Source organism: Sprattus sprattus (assembly GCF_963457725.1).
Source record: "Sprattus sprattus genome assembly, chromosome: 16".
In the NCBI taxonomy this organism is placed as follows: domain Eukaryota; kingdom Metazoa; phylum Chordata; class Actinopteri; order Clupeiformes; family Clupeidae; genus Sprattus; species Sprattus sprattus.
This window is the reverse complement of record NC_137914.1, coordinates 8,918,952-8,940,475: the sequence shown is the minus strand read 5'-3', so window position 1 is coordinate 8,940,475 and position 21,524 is coordinate 8,918,952. Positions and strand designations below refer to the sequence as shown.

At 42.5% G+C, this 21,524-nt stretch overlaps 1 protein-coding gene and 1 long non-coding RNA gene across 15 annotated transcripts; one reads left to right on the top strand and one right to left on the bottom strand.

Annotated features, from left to right (window-relative positions):
- Positions 1-371: 371 nt before the first annotated feature.
- LOC308377538 lies at positions 372-1,189 on the bottom strand. The gene is made up of 2 exons (XR_013968948.1): positions 882-1,189; positions 372-763 (listed from the first exon to the last, which is right to left on the bottom strand). It is a non-coding gene; the product is annotated as an uncharacterized lncRNA (long non-coding RNA).
- A 565-nt stretch (positions 1,190-1,754) lies between these two features.
- Positions 1,755-21,263, top strand: LOC308377329 (cold shock domain-containing protein E1-like). Of its 14 annotated transcripts, none has more exons than XM_080853912.1 (22): positions 1,755-1,821; positions 4,260-5,056; positions 8,074-8,298; positions 9,170-9,368; positions 9,638-9,747; positions 10,343-10,429; positions 10,691-10,788; positions 10,953-11,034; positions 12,223-12,351; positions 12,656-12,781; positions 12,904-13,119; positions 13,587-13,727; positions 15,087-15,263; positions 16,087-16,101; positions 16,617-16,724; positions 16,936-17,111; positions 17,253-17,365; positions 17,622-17,741; positions 17,890-18,068; positions 18,502-18,665; positions 19,065-19,197; positions 19,385-21,263. In XM_080853912.1, exons 3-22 carry the CDS (start codon positions 8,104-8,106, stop codon positions 19,430-19,432), a joined length of 2,616 nt encoding a protein of 871 aa, XP_080710038.1. In that variant the 5' UTR covers positions 1,755-1,821; positions 4,260-5,056; positions 8,074-8,103; the 3' UTR covers positions 19,433-21,263. The 14 variants fall into 14 exon arrangements, with proteins under 14 accessions (XP_080710038.1, XP_080710046.1, XP_080710045.1 ...); XM_080853920.1 differs by having other exon boundaries at positions 13,518-13,727; XM_080853919.1 differs by having other exon boundaries at positions 10,343-10,441; positions 13,518-13,727.
- The last annotated feature ends 261 nt before the right edge of the window (positions 21,264-21,524 follow it).

Genomic DNA, 21,524 nt, shown 5'->3' with positions numbered 1-21,524 from the left:
CAGTTGAAAATGTAAACATTTCTATACCACTAGATAGAGGGAATGAAAATAACATGGCCATATATATAATTAATATGAGATTTCAAATAGGCCTAAATATAACTATGTCAGTCATTAGGTCAGTCTCTATAGTGATTCAAAGTTTGCCCTATCATCCGATTTTAGTATCTTTAATATTTCAAATTTCAATAGCACCACCTCCGATCTGAGACACCTGTTAACAGTTAAATACATATAAATAAATGTAGTCTGCTATGGTACTTTATACTTAATGTGTTGTGATTTAGTATTCCTGGTGGTGATTGTAAGGTTGAGTATATCGACTGAGAGATCATTCTTTCATGAGCAGAGCATGACACTGAATTGAAGTGTGATAGTAGGCAATTTGTTTTTTTATTCATTTGGTGACACAGAAATGGTTGAGGTATCATCCCTTTCCCATGGTTTTAACCTTCGTGACATTTGTGAGACTGTTGGTGTTTGCTGGCACGGCGTAATATCCAGTGTCTGAATCCCTGGGACTTCTTCGCCTTCTTGAATCAGACGGAAAACTTCTGCAAATGACAGACTGTCACTTCGCTCGCTTTGACAGGAGTCCGCAGAATCAAAAAGTACTTGTTCGCAGTCAGACTGCTCCATGGGTTTAGTGTCATGGTTTATGGCCTCCAAATGACGGGATTCCACGCAATCTGGTAGGCTTTCTTTGGAACCTAGACAGAGACTCCATTGTCTGAAACCCTCCAAGTCAACTGGCTCGACGAATCTGGGTTGAGGAAAAAACAACAACAAAAAAAGACATTCAAACGACAGAAGCCAAATTCCAGTCACCACATGAAATACATAAGAAACAGATTTGTACGCTATCTGAAGACTTACCATACCTGTTATAATAAAAGATTTTAAGCTTTAATATATTTTCTGTTGCTCTGCTCCCTGCTTGGATATTTCTTAAACCTTCTTGAAAACGGGCATTACCCTCGAAGTCATAAGAATTGAATCGGTCGTAGGCAGACTCCATTGAACTTGAGCTTTTTAGCTGTTGCTGCTGAGATGGTCTAACGCTTACAACGCCTCGGGTGGACACTCTGTTTTCTCCATTCCTTGTGGTTACAGTAAAAGAGTTGTAAAATACAACACAGCAACTATGGTTTGAAATGTCTAGTACAGACCAGAGCGATGGTACAGACCAAACAGAAACATATCCGCATCCGCCTACGTCAGACACACAAAATATCTGGACAGAAAATATTGTTGTGCCCCCTTGCGAACAAACGATGCAGTGGATCCTAGCAAAATGACTTAATCTGTAGACTTTTATTTACTAACCTATCACTTATAAGAACAATAAAGCTACGATTATATATTGTTCACAAATATTGTCTGTCAATTGTAGGCTACTACTGTTAAGCACACAAAAATGAACTGTTCATTCGTGAATGCTGTAAGGGCCTTTTGCGTTTAGTTATAGTTATTCATTTAAGACGGCTTAGTATCACCCTGCTTATGCCTCAGAAAACCAGTTACCAGAAGTAATTAAATTCCGTTCAAGAACAGAAAAATATGGAACTTGTAGAGCGAGTCAATCTGCAGTCAGGCTTATCTTCTGTTTTAAAGAATAACGGACTTCATTATAGACCATGCTGCTATAGTGACTTGTTTATTTATCATTCATTTGAACAACACAGAAAACATCCAGAAATGAATCCACGCATGCAACTCGCACAATTACAGGAAATATCGCGAGACGTCGCAGTCTCCCTCACTACGTAATGTGCCGTGCTGCTTATGGCGGCGCTGGTGACAGTGCTGAAAGCTGTTGGGGTGAGTTTTTGGTCATTTAATGGTTATAAATGTCGTTTCATATGTATTCCTAGGAAAGATTACTGTCAATTTGTCAATTATTTCTGTCTGTTTTAATGCGACAATGTGAAAATAACTTAATTTACCCAAGACGCGGAGGCCTGGGTGGGGGCAGTGTTTCCAGTGTTTCATTTCCCATCATAAATCAAGGCAATTGTATTAGATTTAGCCAGAGATTGTCAGTCGGTTTCGTCAAAAATAATTCTTATTTTCCCGGACATCTGAAGGACAACGTCGAACCGAACTGACTTCGTGGTCGAGACACGTTAGCTATCATGTTAGCTTAGCTTTTCTCTCTACGCTGTCTAGCATGTGAGCATAACTCTGATTGCTAGCAGGCTAAGTTAGCTCTTTAACCGGAGGTTTGAACCCCCTTTTTTGATTTCCTTTGTTGTTTGTGGTACGGATAGAGGTTTGAAATATTTGATGTGTAACGTTAGGTGTCAGATTCATTAACAAAAGTGGTAGTTAACGGCGTTTTCTTTGCCGTCGTATTCCAACAGAAATTCACACATGACAGTTTGTCACACTTTAATCCCCCGCATTGTAGGTAGCAGGCTAGGTTGGGCGCTAGGGCCCCAGACAACAGTTAGACATCAGCTAGCCTAGCGTGGTAAATCATGGTAAAGAAAATGTAGAGCCCTGGCGTTAACAAAGAGTGGAAACTAGCTAGGCCATGTTTTTTCCACCAGATTTTTAACAGATCAGGGTGGTATAACTTTTAATGTTAGTGATATTATTTGATGTCACTATGTTAATTATCTAACGTTAGGTGCTGCGTATTTTATAGACAGATCACCCGTTATTTGTGGTAACGTTAGCTAACTGTTAGCGAGCTAAAGTTAGTTAAATCGAACTGCTTTGCTCTTGGCTCTATCTGGGTTCACAAAGCCCCATACTGTACAGAGTAACAGTTGACAATTGGTTGCTGGCGGTGTTGAATTGATATTGACAACAAGTTCCGAGTTTGTTTGCACTTGCCTCACGTGTCATCGAAATTTACCAGCAATATGCATTGGCTTTCTATGATGAATCTGGCCATTTTTTACCTGCGTCTGGCGACATGCGAGTTATCTACTGTGAAGGATTTTTTTTTCATCCACTGTCAGCACTAAAAACATCCAATCCCGATTCGGTTCCTGTGGGCGGACTCGGAATGCGGCTGTTTTTTGACTGCGTCACGGGGAACTGGAAAACACGCGCTCTAAGGTTCCAACTCGATGCTGTTAGCTAAACATGTAAACGTAGTGACATCAATTTTTTAAAGTGTACGTTAAGTGTCAACCATATATCGATGCATGTTGTTCGCAAATGATAGTCAAACCTCGAGATTTGAAATTACAAGTTCAGTCTTTTGATGCGTAACGAAAAAGAATCTTTACAAATACCACCCAGACCTTTGCCCCACTTTAACTTGGATCCGGCTTAACATTTACCTTTCCCTTTCCCCGTGTCAACTAACACCACAACCCGAATTTTAAATGGAGCCTGATTTCAAGCAGCAGTTCTGGTCCATTTTCAAATTAAATTGTCAGTAATTTGGGCCTTCCATCAAGACAACCCCTAAATATTGTCAACATAATCTCATTGTGTTCATCCTGATAACTGTCAGCTTATATTCTTCGTAGCATTTATATAATGGAGACATTTGTGGTTTATTAAACCGTTTTAATTATGGAGATAGCTGGGCTTGGTTCTCCTTTAACACTCCATTCCCTGCTTGTGAAATTGACCCCCTTTCCATGGCCTTGTTTTTGAATGCCCATGAGCCTGGTGCTGTTGTGCAGCTATTGCAACACCATCAGGGTGTCATTTAACAGCTTTTTCTCTGAGTCAAATGTCTTCATGCCAGTTAGCAGAAAACAGGATTCATTGTGTGGTTCTATTAAATGAAGTTTACCAATCGCCAAAGATCTCTACACAGGACTGTTGTCGTACACACACACATTTAGTAAACAGCAAGCAGAGGGTGAGTGGTATATCAACAAGACGAAATTAAACAGTGGTCAGCAGCGAGCGGCAGGCCTCCATAAATACCCTCTCACGCTGGCTGGTATGCACATCTACTTGTTGATCTGTGGCCTAGCAGGGAGCATCCAGGCAGCTGGCCCTGCAAAACAGGGGCCTGTGCTCAAGCAAAAGGGGGCAGCTGTGCGCACTTTATTTTTAGGTGGGGGATTGTGGGTGAAGAACACAAGGGTTCTGTTCACACAATGGATGTTTTAATTTTGCTGTGAAGGACCTGTGGGAGTTGTGTTATTATTAGTTTGTGCCTCATATTTCATGTTCTTTTCTGTATGTACTTATTAACCTCAATGTCTGTGATTTCTAGTACTAGATAAGCTTGTGTAAGGTTGTCAGCTAATGCCTTTTTTTATTATTATTTCTTCCCTTTACAGTATGAAGTGAAACGGAACTGATTTTTGTACCACCTGAAACTGCTACTTCAAGTTCAGATCACACCGAAGTAACAATTAAAGGAAAAAACATCCCAAAAGTTAGCAAACCAACTCAGACGACCAAGGATAAGAACTTCACTTCACAACGGAAACGGGGAAAAAAACGAAGAAACCAGACAAAGTAACCAAAGATCTGTGACTAGAGAAGCCCCACAGAAACGAGAAGTTTAAGAAGACTACGAAGACAAAAAAAAAAAGAAAATAAATCCCGACAACGAACCTAAGCCACAGACAACAACCAACAAAAGCAAAATGCAAAGACTATACTAGATCTGAGACAAGAAGTTTGTGCCTACTCAACAGCTTTGACAAAGCACACGTCCCAACGCTGCCCCAAGCCCTTCTCATCCTCACCGTACCTCTGTCTCATCCAGAGAGCGGAGAGGGCTGCTGTCTGCTCGTTTTATCTTTCAGTTACCTCCTCTTTGTCCCTTCCTCATCTGCTCTCTCTCTCTCCTCTAGATCTGTTCATTTTTCTGTGGGAAGCTAGCTGCTGTCCCCACGTTTTGGCCTTTTATATATATTTTTTTTCTTTTTAATTCCTCCGCTTCTGAATTTTTTTTGTGTCTCTTTTTTTCGTGTCTTGTTTTTGCAACCCTTATTTGAACACGTGCCAGAAAACTTGACATAAGTGAGTGTGTGTGTGTGTGTGCACGCGTGTTTGAACAGAAACTCTGCAATAGCAGTGCCACGGTCGGTGTCCAAGACAGAACAACACAACAAGACCTCTACTCAAGGTATGTGTCCCTCCGTTTCCATTTCACCATCATTAGTCCTGCCAGCTGATGTGAGTGAGTGGACCATATGAGTCATTACTGACATCCTTCAAGCTTGTGTTCATTTGTTAAACAAAGTGCTGGAGTTCTGGACTCCAGTATGGTTCATTTAAATGCCCTCCCGCCTGGCACATGCAAGCCAACCTTTCTGTGACCTGAAGGTTTATTTTAATTTTTTTTTTTAATTTTTGCCAATTTAACGGGTTCCCGCCCTCATCTCAGGAGTATTCTAAAGTACCCCTTTGAATACTCCACCTCTAACCCTAGCACAATGTCACCAGTGCCCGATGATCGGTTGCAAATGTGATGCAAGAAGGATAAGAATTAATTAATCCTGTACAAGGAACCTTCAGATAGTAAGGTAGAAAGATTTGGACAGGCTGGTTATGTTACATGGAAGCGAAATTCAGTACATCCACTGGTCAGGCTTTCTCAAAAACGACTCTTTTCAAAGGAGTCCCATGTTCTGAACAGTCACCTTCCCATATGTGCATGGCCAGTGTCTGATTATGAATGCCAAGCAAAACAATAAAGTAACAAGACTGTGACTCAAAACAAAATCATATTGCACATGATGTTCCAGGGCATGACCTTGTGAGATTGCCGACCTAGATTCCTTGAGTATTGCTCGAGTAGACATACTCAAAACAAGATATAAAGTGCAAACACATTCTGTTTAAACCAGTAAATGTCCTCCTCACCAGGGCTGATCAAGGGGGAACCCTGTTTTATGTTTTAATTGCATTTTTCAAAGGTGGTCACAGTTGTTGATTTAATGACAGACCCACTGATTATATAAATGTGGAGCAGTGATATGTGTCTGGATTTTGGTACAAAATATATATACCATAAGTCAATTACGGTGATTGAGTTGGCTTAATGTATGTCAAACATTCAAGTTGGAAATGAACTGAATTAACTGTTAATGCCCAGTCTATAGTAAAGTGCCTCAAGGGGACAGGCATGTCGAACACTGTATGTCAGGGGACAACCACAGATGAATTTGGCTTAAATGTGGGTTGGAAGCATTTACAGGATGGTTGAAGTTTGGATTATTAGGATCAATATAAAATACAGAATGATGACCTACTAAAGTGTACTGCCCTTCCCAAGATGAGGGAATGTTGTGAAGAAATGGTCATGCCTCTCTCTGGTTTGCCAACATTTCTGAAAGTTGTCCCCAGACATTAGTGCTGAGTGTTTCATTTGAAAAAATGATGTGCAGTCAAGATAAAGAGTGATGGGTAATTATTTATTGTTAATTGTCCCATTCTGAGCTTCATAACAGTGTGTTAACTGTAGTCATCTTATACCTCAGAGGAACCCACGGCCCATTCCTGTGACTGTTCCGCTTTGCTCAATGGCTATTCTTGTTGCCTCCCCCTTTCCCCACCCTTTTTATTTGTGACCCCCCTCCTCCCTTTCCCCTTCCCTCTTCACCTTTGCAGAAATCCAGAGGTGTGGCCTTGGCTGGTCAGGTGAAAAAAAAGAAAAACGGAAAAAAAGAAAAACTAACCAATTGAAATTCTAGTGAAAAAAAGAGTGAAAAGTCACATCTTGGCACCCTAAGTGAACAAGCCATCCAGTTAAAAAAAACAAGAGGTGGAGAGGCCTGAAGTTAATGGAACAATATGGGCAGTCCTTGGAAAGGCTTTGTTGAGTTTACCTTGCCTGCGTCTCCGCCCACTGCATTTGTTAGTGCCGACCTGAGCAACTCCCCCGTCGGACTCAGCCTGTCCCCGTATGGCCGATCCGTAAGTTTCACTTCCCACCCGAACCCCCCCCTCCCCACCCTTACCGTCCCCCCTACCTCTCAACCTCCCTACCGTCCTCCCTCCTGCCATCCAACACTCCGTCACTTCTTCCGCCCTCTTCCCTTCCGCTGCTCTTGTCTGGCCTAACCTCTCCATCCCACTGGGCTCAGAGACTGGCCTCGGCTCAGCAGAAAGCTCCGGATTGGAACGGATGTGCTAGGGCAAACAGTAAACAATAACCACACAGTTTATTTTGGTGCCCCGACAAGCATAGAATAGAATGGTAAGAATTTGGGCCGCCTCATATTTGGGGGAGTATGGTAATGATTTTCATGGCTGGGTGTATGTGTGTGTTTATTGCCCATAGTTCATTTAGAGAGGACTATTAGAATGGGTAAAATTTGTAATTAAAAAAAATTGTGTTGGGGAACTTGGACGAAATTTAACTTTAAAGTCTCAAAGCCTCAGGTAGCTCATCAAAAAAATATCCTAGCTTTGTTGTGGTGGAGGCATACAAATTACTAAGACAGGGAGGGTTTTTGTTTTAAATTGATGTAAAAAAAGATTGACGTTCTTGAATTTCAAGAAGGGGTTTTTACTGAGCGCACATGGTCGATGCTGGTCTAGGCCCTTTCACCTTACCACCTCTTCTCTAGTTGGTCCTAGCAGGTGGCCTCTCTCTTGTCCTCAACATTTGTTTTAGTTACACCTAGGGTGTAATTTCAGGAATGTTGTTTTTTTGTTCGTTCTGTCTGTCATTCTTTCTCGATTCCCCATGACCCCCATTAACCCTCTTCTCCATCTTAGCCATCCTTGCAAATGAGAGTGGATCAACCGGCAATTCTTTCACCTCCATCTGAGTAGAGCCTGATCAGTCTGTGTGTCTTTTCTTCTGTGGTTGTATAAGTTGTAGAGGTTACAGAAAGATCAGAAAGACTTTTTTTTTTTTGTTTGTTTGTTATCGCATCACTGTTGTTTGCTACCTCTGGTGGATCAGTAGAATAATGTTGTTGAATTGAAAGCTGGGCGACTAGTTCCTTATAAGTCAGAGGTTGTGGTCATCACCCAAAACTTCCCCTAATGTCACATAGTGGGAATAAAGGATCCACTGCGTGACCTGCTTGATTTTTTTCATTTTGGATGGTAAACCATCCAGTCCTGAGTTACCCCCCTGTGTAAAAGTATAAGGCCCTGTAAAGTGACCGCTTTGCCCCAACTTGACAGTGCCTTTCAGAACTAGCCCCACTCTTGAAGATGGAGCGAGGGTCTTCTGAACCACCCGCATCCCGTTCTACTTCCCATGCCACGGCAGCCCCCGTCACCCCTGCCCCTGCCACGGCAATGCCCACCACCCCCATGCACATCCCCCGCTCTGCCTCTATGTCCTGTCATACCCCCCGGGCAGCAGGGGGCAAAAAGCGTCAGCGGACCCCCGCGTTCCCAAGATCAGTAAGTGGGCATGAGGTCGGAGGTCTGAATTGCCTCCCAGACACACTGAAGAGTGCCCTCTCCTAACAGTTTGGGTTTTGACTGGTTGCTAACCGCATGTGTTCCACCCAAAGATTTGGATCGGTTGAAGGGTAACATTTGTTCTCTTAGCTGGCCAATGGTGTGAAAAGGCATTGTGATTGCAAGGTGTGGTGTTCAATTGGACTTGTGCCCTCTCATGGTAAACTTGATGTTCATTCTTTCTCTCTTGCTGATGTATTTAATTGGACAGGTGTTTTGGTTTTTGCATGTCTCGTTTACCCCCTAATGGAAAACAATTGTTTGGATCGTTTTTTTGCTAACAGTAATATACAGCTCTAACGATAACCCATGCATGTCAAACAATGGATGAATTTGTGGTGAACGCACTAGAACTGCGTGGTGTGGTATGTTTTGTTGGGTGATGGCGGATGAGCTGATTCGACATGAAGACGTATGAAAGGGTAGCCAGCTGTGTTTGCATTGTTTATGACCTGGGGCAGACAGACAGTACTGGAAATCTCTGGTTGGCTCGGCGGATGGGTCAGTCAATCAAGTGTTAACCTTGTTTTGTACGAGCAGATTTTGTGATGCCTTTTTTTTTTTTGTGATTATTTGTTTGTAGTATACTTGGACCATTGTAGGTGCAATACCACAGTGTTGCCCAGGGGAAGATCCTTAACCCTCATTTTATCCGTTAACATTTATGAGAGATCCTCGTTAAATGTTTTTTTCATTTGGTCATATCCACTCATACCGTTGGAACTTCTTAATTTGAAAATTAACTAGTGAACATGCCTCAGCACCTAATGTCCAACATCTCACCATTCTTCCCCCTCCCTTGTTTGAACAGATGAGCTTTGATCCAAGCTTGCTTCACAACAATGGCCACACTGCCTTTGCTAATGGCTCCGGGGTCGGCATCAGGGAGACTGGGGTGGTGGAGAAGCTGTTGACCTCGTACGGCTTCATCCAGTGCTCTGAGCGCCAGGCCCGACTCTTCTTCCACTGCTCCCAATATAACGGCAACTTGCAGGAGCTCAAGATAGGAGGTGAGGGGGCTTGACTGAAGTGGGGTGTGTCTTGTGGTGTTTTGTTTTTGTTTGTTTATTTCATATGAAACATGGAGCATCTTCTTATTGTGATTTTAAATATTTCGTTGTTGTTCAACTAAATGTACTTTGAGTGTGTGATGGGTCAGTCCATGGTTTTGCAAGTCGTAGAGGTAAGGAGTGACATCCATGGCAATTACACTTTAGACATACGTCCTCTTAAAACACTTTGTTTTCTTCCCTTTTGTCTCCCCCCGTCCCTCTTCCAGATGATGTGGAGTTTGAGGTGTCGCTTGACAAGCGCACTGGCAAGCCCATTGCTGTGAAGCTAGTAAAGATCAAGCCTGAGGTGCTGCCCGAGGAGCGCATCTCTGGGCAGGTGGGGCCTGACTTGCACGCCTCTCCCATTACTAAGCTGCATGGTTATATACATCCAGTTAAGGAACACATTTTACTCTTGGTTCTGTTTTATGTGTTTTGTCCTGTCCGTGTTTATATGTATGTGGAGTGCGTGTGTTTGTCTGGTGGGTTTGTTTGGTTGATCGTTCAGGCTCATTGTAAATCTTTTTTTTTTTTTTGTTAAATTTAAAAAAAATAATAATAATTTAATTGACAGATCTAGACAAAAACCCCAAAATTCATATGGCTAATTTATGCGCTCTATATGTGCAGTAACCTGAACAGGCTTTACAATGGGCCAGACTGTCTTGGACCTTTGTTTTTATGTTCTGTCTCACTTGGGGCTTTGCATGGTTTTTTGATTTAAGCAAATTCACATGGCATCAAATTTGGATATCAGTGTGGAGCGTAAGACAATCATATCAAGCTCATCAAGTGGCATTTGTTCATGTTGTGTTGCGTTATCACTTTGTCCTTGTTTGTATTTTTCATATTTTTACTTTTTTACATTAGTCCATGTGCTTCTGTGCGGCCTCTAACCCATTTATTCCTGTGTGGTGGTTTGTGGTCTGTAGGTAGTCTCAGCCATACCCACTCACCTAGATGGCAAGTCCGCACCAGGCCAGCTGCCCACTGGCAGTGTGTGTTATGAGAGGAATGGGGTGAGTGTCCGGGTGAGGATCCAGTGTCCGTGTTATGAATTCACTCGCATGGATGATGACATTACTCCACATAATGTCTCTTGGATTACTTGCACATAGCAAATATTTATTTGTAGATGCATGTTGGGAATTCTGGGGACTTAGATGGTTATTTCATATAATTAGATGATCTTTTACCAGGGAAGTTTCAGAATTTTTCTTTTAATAAACCACAAGCCTGAAGTTTTGGTGCTTATTTGTGTGTGTGCCTGCACCCCATAGGAGGTGTTCTACCTGACATACACACCTGATGATGTGGAGGGAAACATACACCTGGATACTGGAGACAAAGTCAGCTTTTACATGGAGACCAATAAACAGTATGTTTGGGATACATCCACTCAGTCTTTCACCTTTTTGCCTCTAGGATAATCTATCCATTAATTAATCTGTCGATCAGTTTGCCTGTTAATCAATCTGATCCATCATTCAATACTCATTGGGGAAGACCACACTCTGACCCAGCGCGTCTCTGTGTTTGCAGTAATGGTGCAGTCAGCGCTCGTAACATTGTTCTGGTCAAGAAGAAACAAATGAGGTGCCAGGGAGTCGTCTGTGCTACTAAGGTAAAAGTCTTGTTTGCATCCACATTCATGTAGCATTAAATGATGTAGCTGTAGTGCCATGTATTCAACCACCCTGATGGTCACCGCCAAGTACAAAAGATCGCCCAGATGTAAATTGCATTTATTAAAAATATATATAAAAAAACAAACTGCGTACTTGCATAGGTATTCAAACCCCTGAGCTTTTGGATTTCAGAGTAAGGCAGATGATGGATCATTCACACATGATAGAGGTGGCACTTATTTGACCATCGCATTATAATTGGGTGGTTTAAAAAGAGATCTGCCTATGGGTATGAAAACAACTTTGTCTAAAGGTTGTCAGCCAGGTTGTGAAATAACAAGAAATAAAGATCAAGACAAGATCATTCAAATGTATAAGTGAGTGAAAGACTCCTAGAAAATATCTGTTTTGTTGTCCACTTGAACACCCCTTGTTACCCAGATGCTTTGTAGAAAGGTTTGTCCCTCAAACCAAGCATCTGAAATTCGTGCAAGGCTTGTACATTTAAAGTTACAGACTCAACTGCATCCCAGCAAATGATTGGGTGATTAAGGATTCAAAATTCTATAGCTCATGGCGGTGTCAACAAGAATGGTTACTGGTTCGCATGCTGTGGAGCTGCTCTAAGATGCCCAAATTGTATGAAGTGAAGTACTTGGACTCCATCCTCCATACTGCCCCAGGCTCTTTATTCTTTGGCATTCGTCTACCACAGAAGATCCCCAGCTAGGCCTGAGGCAGAAGGGAGTCCTCCTGCTGTTATAATGAGTCAGAAATGACTAATTTAACAGTGGAGGCAGGACCAAGCCCCCTCACTTGAGGAATGGCAGATATTGTTGAGCAGGTTCGCCACGTATAAAATAACTTTTACAGGCTAGCAGAAGGTTGACTACCTGCATAATTGGTTGAAATTTTTAGATTATGGAAATACCTCACCAAAGTTACGTCATGTCTGGATGCTCAAGCACCACTCCAACAGCCCTTAATATTTTTTCTTTTTGTTTGGCTGTTTTGTATTTCATCATTGCCATCCCATCATTGTTTCTTTAGTAATACTGCTGTACTACAACAAATTTCTGTATGTGCATGCATACATTGCTCTCAAATCAGTAAAATACCATAACAAAATATTTGATTACTATCCCTTGTCAATAACTATTTATTTTTTTCACCCGACTTTCCAGGAAGCGTTTGGTTTTATCGAGCGAGGAGACGTGGTGAAGGAGATCTTCTTCCACTACAGCGAGTTCAAGGGAGACCTAGAAGCACTGCAAGCTGGGGATGATGTGGAGTTCACCATCAAAGAGAGAAATGTACGGGAGGGTGTGCCTAGATGTGGTGTCTGTGCAGTTACCTTGCCTGTTCCAATAGCTCTAGCTCCTGTGGCTAGAGCTAGACACTAGAAACACGAGCATGAATCTGATTCTCTCTGAACTCTCGAAGCTCTTGTATTGCAAATATATGAATTAAGACTTCAATTAATTAAAATATAGTCACCTAATGAAGCATTCTTTCTGTAACTGCTATATCTGTCTGCATGTTTGTATAGAACATTTTCTTTCAGTTTTCCTCAGCCTTCTGTAAACACTGAATTCCATTCTGTAATGTCGTCCCCAGGGGAAGGAGGTGGCCACCGATGTGAGACTGCTACCTCAGGGAACAGTCATCTTTGAAGACATAAGCATCGAGCACTTTGACGGAACCGTCGCTAAAGTTATACCCAAGGTCCCCACCAAGAATCAGGTGTGAATCAGATATCCTGTTAACCACAGTGGCCACTAGGCACTATCGGTATCACCACTGTCGTGTTGCGTGACACTATTGCTTTCAAATAAATGGCTAACGTTTGTATTCTAATTCTGCAGAATGATCCATTGCCTGGACGTATAAGTGCTAGAGTCAACTTCACCGAAAAGGAGCTTCCATTTGGGGAGAAAGACACCAAGTCCAAGGTGACCCTTCTGGATGGTGATCATGTGCGTTTCAACATCTCCGTGGACCGCAGAGACAAGCTGGAAAGGGCCACTAACATCGAGATCCTCCCCGACACCTTCCACTTCACCAAGGAGGCAAGAGAGATGGTAAGCTCTTTCCCCATAATCTACACTGCAAAAAATGCTTTTCTAACCTAGTGTTATTACTCTTATATTGAGATGAAAAATCTAGTTGGTCTTGTTTCTAGCTAAATTGTACTTACCTAGTGCTTTCTTGGTAAGGTTATTTTTACCTATTTCAAGCAAATATTACTTATTTTAAGAAATCTTAACAAGCCAAATTTGCTTAACGCACTGGCAGCCAAATTTGCTTGTAGCAAAATCCTGCTTAAATATGTAATGATTTGTCTTAAATCTAGAGGGGCATTTTTTGCAGTGTACCATATCTGCCTGGATCAAAAGCAGTCAAACAATTATTTTTTTTATTATTTTGTTAAGTTTAAACTGGATTGATTGCTGTAAAGATACATTTTTGTGACTCATAGAGTTGTAGTGCCCTGAAAGCTACTGATGCTAGAGGGCCGTGTTGTGGTACCTCTCCCTTGGCCACACAGGGCGTGATTGCTGCCATGCGGGACGGCTTTGGCTTCATCAAGTGTGTGGACCGGGACGCTCGGATGTTCTTCCACTTCAGCGAGGTGCTGGAGGAGAGCCCACTGCACATCTCTGACGAAGTGGAGTTCACCGTTGTGCCCGTGAGTCAGCTTGATTGAAGTATTGCCCAGTCCCACAGGACATCCATCATCCCTCTGAGTTCAGTGACGCTAGCTCAAGTACACACGTCTCAGCTAATGAATCCCTTCAGGGGGAATCTGTGCCAGAGCCAGGTGTATTTGATCATGCTCCTACTTCAGAGGGGATGGATATCCAGGGGCACCCTTCATGTTGGCCATGTCACGTACATGGTTCTTGCACATGAAGGGCCTGTGTGGTACTTTGTTTGTCAGCACGACTATACACGCGCACCATATTGCATCCATTGAAAAATGAAACCCATCAGTCATTTGTAGACAGGGTTCAGTTATCAGATGACAGATGGGTTTCATCAAGTGAGCCCATGCTTGGTTGGAGCAAAAACCTACAGCTACATACTGGCAAGATCACCTGCGTCAGTGTCTGGGATGCACCATGTTGCACCATGCCCCAAGCTGCTTTTTTTTAAAGAGGGCCTATTATGCTTGTTTTCAATGTTCATATTTTATTTTGGGGGGGGGTCTACTTAAATATTAACATGCTTCAATGTTCCTGAAACATAATATTCGACTCATACAGTACATCTCTCTTCACCCTCTGTCTAAAATGATCTGTTAGAGCTCCTGTGTCTTCCAGTGAGCCCAGTGTGCTCTGATTGGTCAGTCAGGCAGGCAGTAAAGATTGTGTTACGAGATTGCATCATCTTGTAACAAAGGTACATGGCTGGAATTTTAACGAGGCATCTCAGGCAGCTGAGAAAGTAGTTTCTTTGGGAGAGTACTACTCCCTCTGTCATGTACTTTGGGTTTTGTAACTTTGCAGACAGTTTACATGCTCAAAAAGTCATACAACACTAAAGGAAAGGGGAAAAATCCCTTTGGATCCTCTGAGTGTTTCACCATCACTTCGTGTGTAGAGTAGAGTGACGATTAAGAGATTACTGAGCGTCCTGGCAGGTGAGATACTTAAGTTGCTGCCCATCGACCTGACAGACAATGTCTTACAGATGCCTTTGATGCAGTTGACATGTTTACGGTCTCATATCTTGGCAGGAAGAGGTCAGGCCAGGCAGTGAGGAGCTTGCAAATAAGGTAAGCAAGTCTGCAAGGCTATATGTTGAGAGTAAGAGCTTGAAACCAGGTATTCTACAGTGAGACAGTTGGATGGCATTGCTTAAGCCAGGTAAGAAATAAGGCAATAATTTACGCAGCAGGGTTCACTCAAGATGCCTTTCCACAGCAAAACAAAATCATGGTAATTTAATGAGTAGTTTGGTTCCATTAGGTGAATGCATGTCTAAGGTAGCCAGCAGTGGGGGGAACTCTGAAACTGAGCGGCGTTTCCTGTGCGGGTTCTTGCAGGACATGTTGTCTGCCCAGCGGAACCATGCCGTGCGGATCAAGAAGCTACCCAAGGGCACCGTGTCCTTCCACGTCCAGTCTGAGCAGCGCTTCGTGGGACAGGTGGAGAAGGAGGCCACGCCAGCCACGTCCTCCTTCGCCAACAAGAACGCCAGTCCTAGCAAGGTCAAGGAGAAGGTGAGGGGGTGTAACAAGGGAGAGGTATTAGAATATGATGGGCATATGATGACCCTCTGCAGGTCTGTGTTTTTGTTTATTTGAAATTATTTTTTTTATTATTATTTTTTTATTTTTTTTTTTATTTTTAAAGCAAGCCTTTTTCTTGTTCACTTTGTTTTGTGTGTGTTGTGTGCGAGTCATGCTGACGAGGGCATCTTTCTGTTAGCTTTTCAAAGGATCAGCTTTTTATTTTGAAAAGGTAGAATCTTTTGACTCCTTGTGGATTCAAATAATTAAGATAGTGCAGGCTCTTTTTCTTTTTTTTTTCTTTCTACACCGCTCCTCGGTCTTCTAATACTTTTTACTTTATTTTTATTTCCTTTCCTCCTTGGGTCTATCTTCTCTGCTCCATTAGAAAAAAGACAAGGTAGGATGCCTTTCTGTGCATGCTGTTACCACCGCTTCATTGGTCAGGCTATTTATTGGAATATATGTTAAGGTTTTTTGTTTGTTTGTTTTTTGGTTACATTTATTTGTATTCAATATTTCGTAGAAGTACAGGAGCAAGCAGACTTAAAACCAAAAAAAAAATCATAAACAGGACCTGGTATTAACGCTGTTTAGGGTGAACATAAAACTACTGCCTTTATTATTATGTTGTGTTAAAAAAAAAAAAAAAAAAAAAGTTAACCCTTTGCCAAGTATTTTTCGTCTGGCACATCCACCACCATAGTGCTGTTACAGACACACTCTTGTAGTAAGCGCATGGTTGTCAATACAGACCAGCATTGTTTAAATGCTCCACACCCTAATATCCCATCTTTCTATTTTTTTTCTTAAGGGTAAAGTAGACAAGGTAATTGCCCTGTGAGTGTGTGCCAGGCTCATATGTGCTGTGATGCGCTCTCACAGCAGGGATGGTGGCATGGTTATAGCTACACTAATTGGAATGCCCTGTGTAGTTGCAAACCACTGTGTGATTTGTAACATGCAATACATTTACACTAATAATTCCTGTACAAAGATGCCACGAATTTGTGTTCAAATGAAATTGAATCTGGTAACTAGAGAAAAACATTTCAGCTTTTACTAATGGTGTGTGTGCGTGAAGAGATGGTTTAACTGTGTGAACAATATTTCCCGGGAACCCTCTAAAGCTGTCAGTGTTCACAGACAGTCATGGCTAACCCATACTCACGGATCACTTTCAGCCATCTGAACACAAGCTGGCTGCTCACCAACACCACTCTGACAAGCCTGTAAACACCAGAAGGGAAGAGTTTGCTTTCTGGCAGAGCTCGAGACCATCTTTGATGTTTCCCCAACACGCTGCTGACTCTGAAACGTAGTTGTGGTGTCTCTTTTTGTCAGGATGCTGAGGAAGGTCTTGTCGCTTATGAAGACTGCGGCGTGAAGCTGACTGTGACGTACCATATCAAAGACCTAGAGGGAGCTGCGGTCCCTCAGATAGGAGACAAGGTAGGAAACATTAGTTCAACATCAAGAAAGTGTGTTATCAGTGCTATACGGTTGCAATTTTGTAGCTGCTTTATAATGTCAAGGGACCAGCAGCGATGTATGAGTATCCAGAATAGTATCTATTCAATTAATTTCAAAGCTTGTGGAACATTTTTAAGGTATAACCTATCGCAATGTCTTAATTTCTGTGTTGGGTTGAATTCTCTTGCAGGTGGAGTTTAGCATAAGTGAAGTGAAGCGGACCGGCCTGCAGAGCGCCGTCTCCATCAAGATCCTCAACCGCTCCGTCAACTCCAAGAGACTGCTCGGGTTCGTCGCCACACTCAAGGACAACTTCGGCTTCATCGAGACGGCCAATCATGACCAGGAGATCTTCTTCCATTACAGGTAGGCAAACTCGTGAACAAATGGAAATGAACAGTTGCTGATGAAGTTTACCATTTGTTTAGACATATCAAGTGTAGGTGTTGGCTTAGTGGAGTTTTGACGGTTGTCTTCCTGGTTGTAATGCTGGTTCTGTGTGCGCAGTGAGGTGTGTGGAGACGTGGACAGCTTGGAACTGGGTGATACGGTGGAATACACGCTGTCCAAGGGGAAAGGAAACAAAGTCAGTGCTGAGAAGGTCACCAAAATGGCTCCTGGTAAGGAAAGATCAGAGCTCGTGGCTCTTTTTCTTCCTGCACGGTCACTGTCCCACAATCACACCTGTGCCTTGCACTCTCTCTCCCTTCTATTGTTCTCTGTTTAACTCCTCTATTATCTCCCACACATCTTCTTACCTTATCGATGGCTTTGTATCTGGATTAATAACTTTTTTTCACTGTTTATATCCTGCGACGTGTTTTTTTTGTTTTGAGTTCATGCCTTTGATGAGCTCTTGTCGTTCTGCCTTCACAGTGAATGGTATTGGGGAGGATGTGGGGACAACAGTGTCACTGGGTAAAGTGACTCGCCCCTTGCGAAGTGTGGACCCATCTCAGACAGAATACCAGGGGCTTATTGAGGTCACAGAGGAAGGTAAAAGATCACTCTAATGCATCTCACTTCCTAATATAATAACAACTGTACATTTAGTTTGAAAAGCCTTTTGCCTCAGGCATTTAACAACCCAAAAATGATAGAACTGTGCTGAAACTTTGCTGTCTCCTGACTCTCTCTCTCCAAGGTGCCACTAAGGGCCAGAGCTACCCCTTTGGCATTGTCAGCATGGCCAGCAAGGCAGACTGTCTGCAGAAAGGAGAGATGGTGAAATTCCAGCTCTGTACCATCACCCAGACTGGGCAGAAGATGGCCTGCCACATTATCCCTCAGCGCCGAGCTCTAGTGGAGAGCGTTAAAGATCAGGTACAGGAGATCTTTACACTCTCCAAATTCAGTGTTTGTGTGTTTCTGAGGGCATGTGTGTGCCAAAATGTAATGTGTATGCAAATCAGTACATTATATCAAGTTACCACATTCATTGTAATAACCCTGATGTGCAGTGGGAACAGCTATGTTTTTGGTGAAGGCAACGGTCCAATTCTGCATATTAATCCAATTCTGCATAATTGCTTGTAGCAGGGGTTTTCAACTGGTTTTGACCCAGAGACCACCACTCTGATTAGAAAGTAGTTTGCGGACCCCCTGCAATGCTGTTTCGGTCCACCAGGAGGCCACAGACCCCCAGTTAAAAACCCTGGCTTATAGGAACTGCTATTTTATGTGAGGAAGCTGAACTATTTTGTTTGGCGGGGGCTTTTTCTAATGTTGTGTTTGTGTGTTCTGTTGTCTCTTGCAGTTTGGCTTCATCACGTACGAGGTGGGCGAGAGCAAGAAGCTCTTCTTCCACGTGAAGGAGGTCCAGGACGGACTGGAGCTACAGACGGGAGACGAGGTGGAGTTCTCGGTCATCCTCAACCAGCGCACCGGCAAATGCAGCGCCTGCAACGTGCGCAGAGTCAGGTGAGGGACTGTCAGGGAGAGGTCCAGTGGATGTTTGTATCTATTTATTTTTTGTTGGTGGTTGTGAGTTATGGTAATTTAGTGTTAATCTTGATTTTAAAGCCTTTCAGCTAGAAGTTTAAGGCAGCGATGTGATATGTGAGGGTTTGGTTTTAAAGCTGTAGTGTAATCAGCCCTTTTAACTTGCCGTACAGTTTTGAGATCAGTATGAAGGTGATAACAATAGTAATTTAAAGCATACGTTCTGTCTATATGATATACAATAACATTTTAATTCAGTACCTTGATAATTGGATTTGATAATGGATTGATTGAATTTATGACTGAACGAGTAGATGAAGGGATAGATGGTTGTATTGTTGACCCTGAGTGCTGATTGGTCTGTGTTCACTAAAACAGCGAGGGCCCAAAACCAGTAGCCACGCCCCGTCCTGAGCGCCTGGTGAACCGCCTGAAGAGCATCACCTTGGACGACACCAGTGCCCCACGCCTAGTCATCCTTAGGCAGCCCCGTGGACCTGACAGTTCAAAGGTAACACGCACATGCATTCACGCAGCAAAGTGGAGTAAATCCCAGTAAGGGTGAACTCTGTGTCAAACTTTTTTGGTTTTTAGTTGGAGTTAGTTGGAGTTCAAACGGTGCCTTAGCTGTGACTGTGTGTATTTTGAAATGAGTCTGAAAGCCCTTAACCCTGTGCGTTTGTCTGTTTTTCTATTAGGGCTTCAGTGTTGAGAGGAAGGCACGTCAGCCTGGCGTCATGGACTGAGGACTGTTTGCCCCACCACTACACACCCCTCCCAACCAATAGCATAGGAGAGGAACAATCGGGCTATGGACAGGGTCTGGGTTGGCAGCCATTTATATATAGTGTCTGTATACATATACCCTCTGTCTCTCACATACACATGCATACATATACACTCGCTCCCACATACGTACCCGCACGCACACATACACACATTCACGCAGACCACACCACCCTGACATATTTGCAAACATACTCTACAGATGCTTGGCATATTATTGGCATGCATAACACCTCTCCCTGTCCTGTCATTGCAGCCCAATCCTCTCCATATTATGATCCTCCCCCCTCCTCCCCATTCCTTAGCCTCCCCTCTCTTAAGTGTGGTCTACTAGCAAACTGCAGAGCTTATTACTGTGCTCTAATGAGGATATTCAGTTCTGAGTGTGTGTGTGTGTGTGTGTGTGTGCCTGTGTGTGTTTGGGTGTGCGTGAGTGTGTTTGATTTGTGGACGTGGTGTGTTAGAAATGTTGAGGGGTATGACATGTGAAGGGAGACCTGTCTCTTGAGATGAAAGAACGAAAGAAAAGACCAACTGTTCTGCGTGGGGTTCTGCTCCCTCTGTGATTTCTGGGTGATCTAGTCTCCTCTGGTGATGTGTTCTTCTCAACCTAAACTCATCTGATTCCATGTGTGGAAATCTGCACCTGCTAAAACCTGTCAGTTATATGTGCGTGTGTGTGTGTGCGTGTGTGTGTGTGTTTGATAAAGATATAGAATCATCCTTTTTCTCTTTCCTCCTTTCTTTATTTTTTTCCTCTCTTTATTTTTTTTTTTCACCTGTAACTAATCTCCCATGTTTGGGTGTTTTCATAGATCAATCAAAGCAAAGCGATTGTGCGTGAGATTCTATGCATAGGAAGCGGCGTTTTCCCTGCTCAGTTTTTAGAGCAGTTTTTAACACCCCCCTGATCCTTGTCAACTTTGACCCCTGACCTGGAAACACTGTGTCATGAGGTCAACGCTCATGTTTGTTGTTTTGTAAACAATGTGAATGATTTATTTTGAATTATTATTATTATTATTATTATTATATACATTTTAGTTTTTTTTTTTTCTCCACCATTTCAAGTTTGGTTTGAGTTTCTGATTTTGGTTGGATTTCTGGAACCTTTTGATGCCTTTAGGTATTCCCAGGCTTCCCTGTCCAGACCTTCCTCTCCCAGGTGCAGAATTCCAAATGGCATCCTTTTATTCATCAGTACTTTTATACGATGTACTTTTTTTTTTCTTTTTTTTTCCTTTGCACATCTTTCTCTGTTCTATTTAAACTCAAAAATGTCTGCTTATGAAATAACTAAAATAAGAATAAGGTGCCTAAAATTATAAATGAAACAACAAAAAAATTAGATATATCCTCAAACCCCAGCCAACCGCCAAAAAAAAAAAAAAAATCAATCATAGGATGGCTTCTGTTTTCAGTAGAAATAATACAAGTATGCACTCTGGTTGGTCAAACATATACTGTACGTAATGTGTGCTTTCGCTTAGTGGGAGATTAAAACATCACAACATGACGATTATAATGAGGAGTAACGAAAAGGAATGGGTGACTGAAGATCAGATAGAAAATACACACCAAAATCATAAGGATTTGAATTAGTGTGGTTTAAAAGGCATTGGTGGGGATTTGCTGTGCTTCAGAAGACACATGGAGCTGTCTGACTGTCAGTTGAATTTCAGCTGGAGCATGTTAAGCTCCAGTTTAACTGCATATGGGGTCTCCCCTATATACTTTTGTTAATGGTCTTGAATGAAAAAAATTGAAATAAACGTTTTATGAAAATGAAAATGTGTCGTCAGTGCCGTTGATATATGGGTTTCCAGTTGAGCTAGAAAACAGTATAGCAGCCGGATCCTTCAGAGGCCTAGTTAGGGGGGTGTTTTTTTTTTTTTTCTCATCCAGCCTCGTACAAATAAGTCACACTGCTTCGACACAGATGATTACAGGTGTGTGTTTATGGTAATCATTTGTTTAGAACTCACAAAGCTAAGTTTATTAATTATTGAAATGGAAGACATGCATGGTTAGGTACAAGTTCATGTAACTGTT

What these genes read in the sequence shown, in the direction of transcription:
- LOC308377329 (XM_080853911.1), top strand. Translation starts at nt 8,104, where the DNA reads ATGGAGCGAGGGTCTTCTGAACCACCCGCATCCCGTTCTACTTCCCAT. An exon ending in TCACCATCAAAGAGAGAAAT is followed by an intron (nt 12,352 to 12,655) that starts GTACGGGAGGGT and finishes TGTCGTCCCCAG; the next exon opens with GGGAAGGAGGTGGCCACCGA. An exon ending in GGTCACCAAAATGGCTCCTG is followed by an intron (nt 17,366 to 17,621) that starts GTAAGGAAAGAT and finishes CTGCCTTCACAG; the next exon opens with TGAATGGTATTGGGGAGGAT.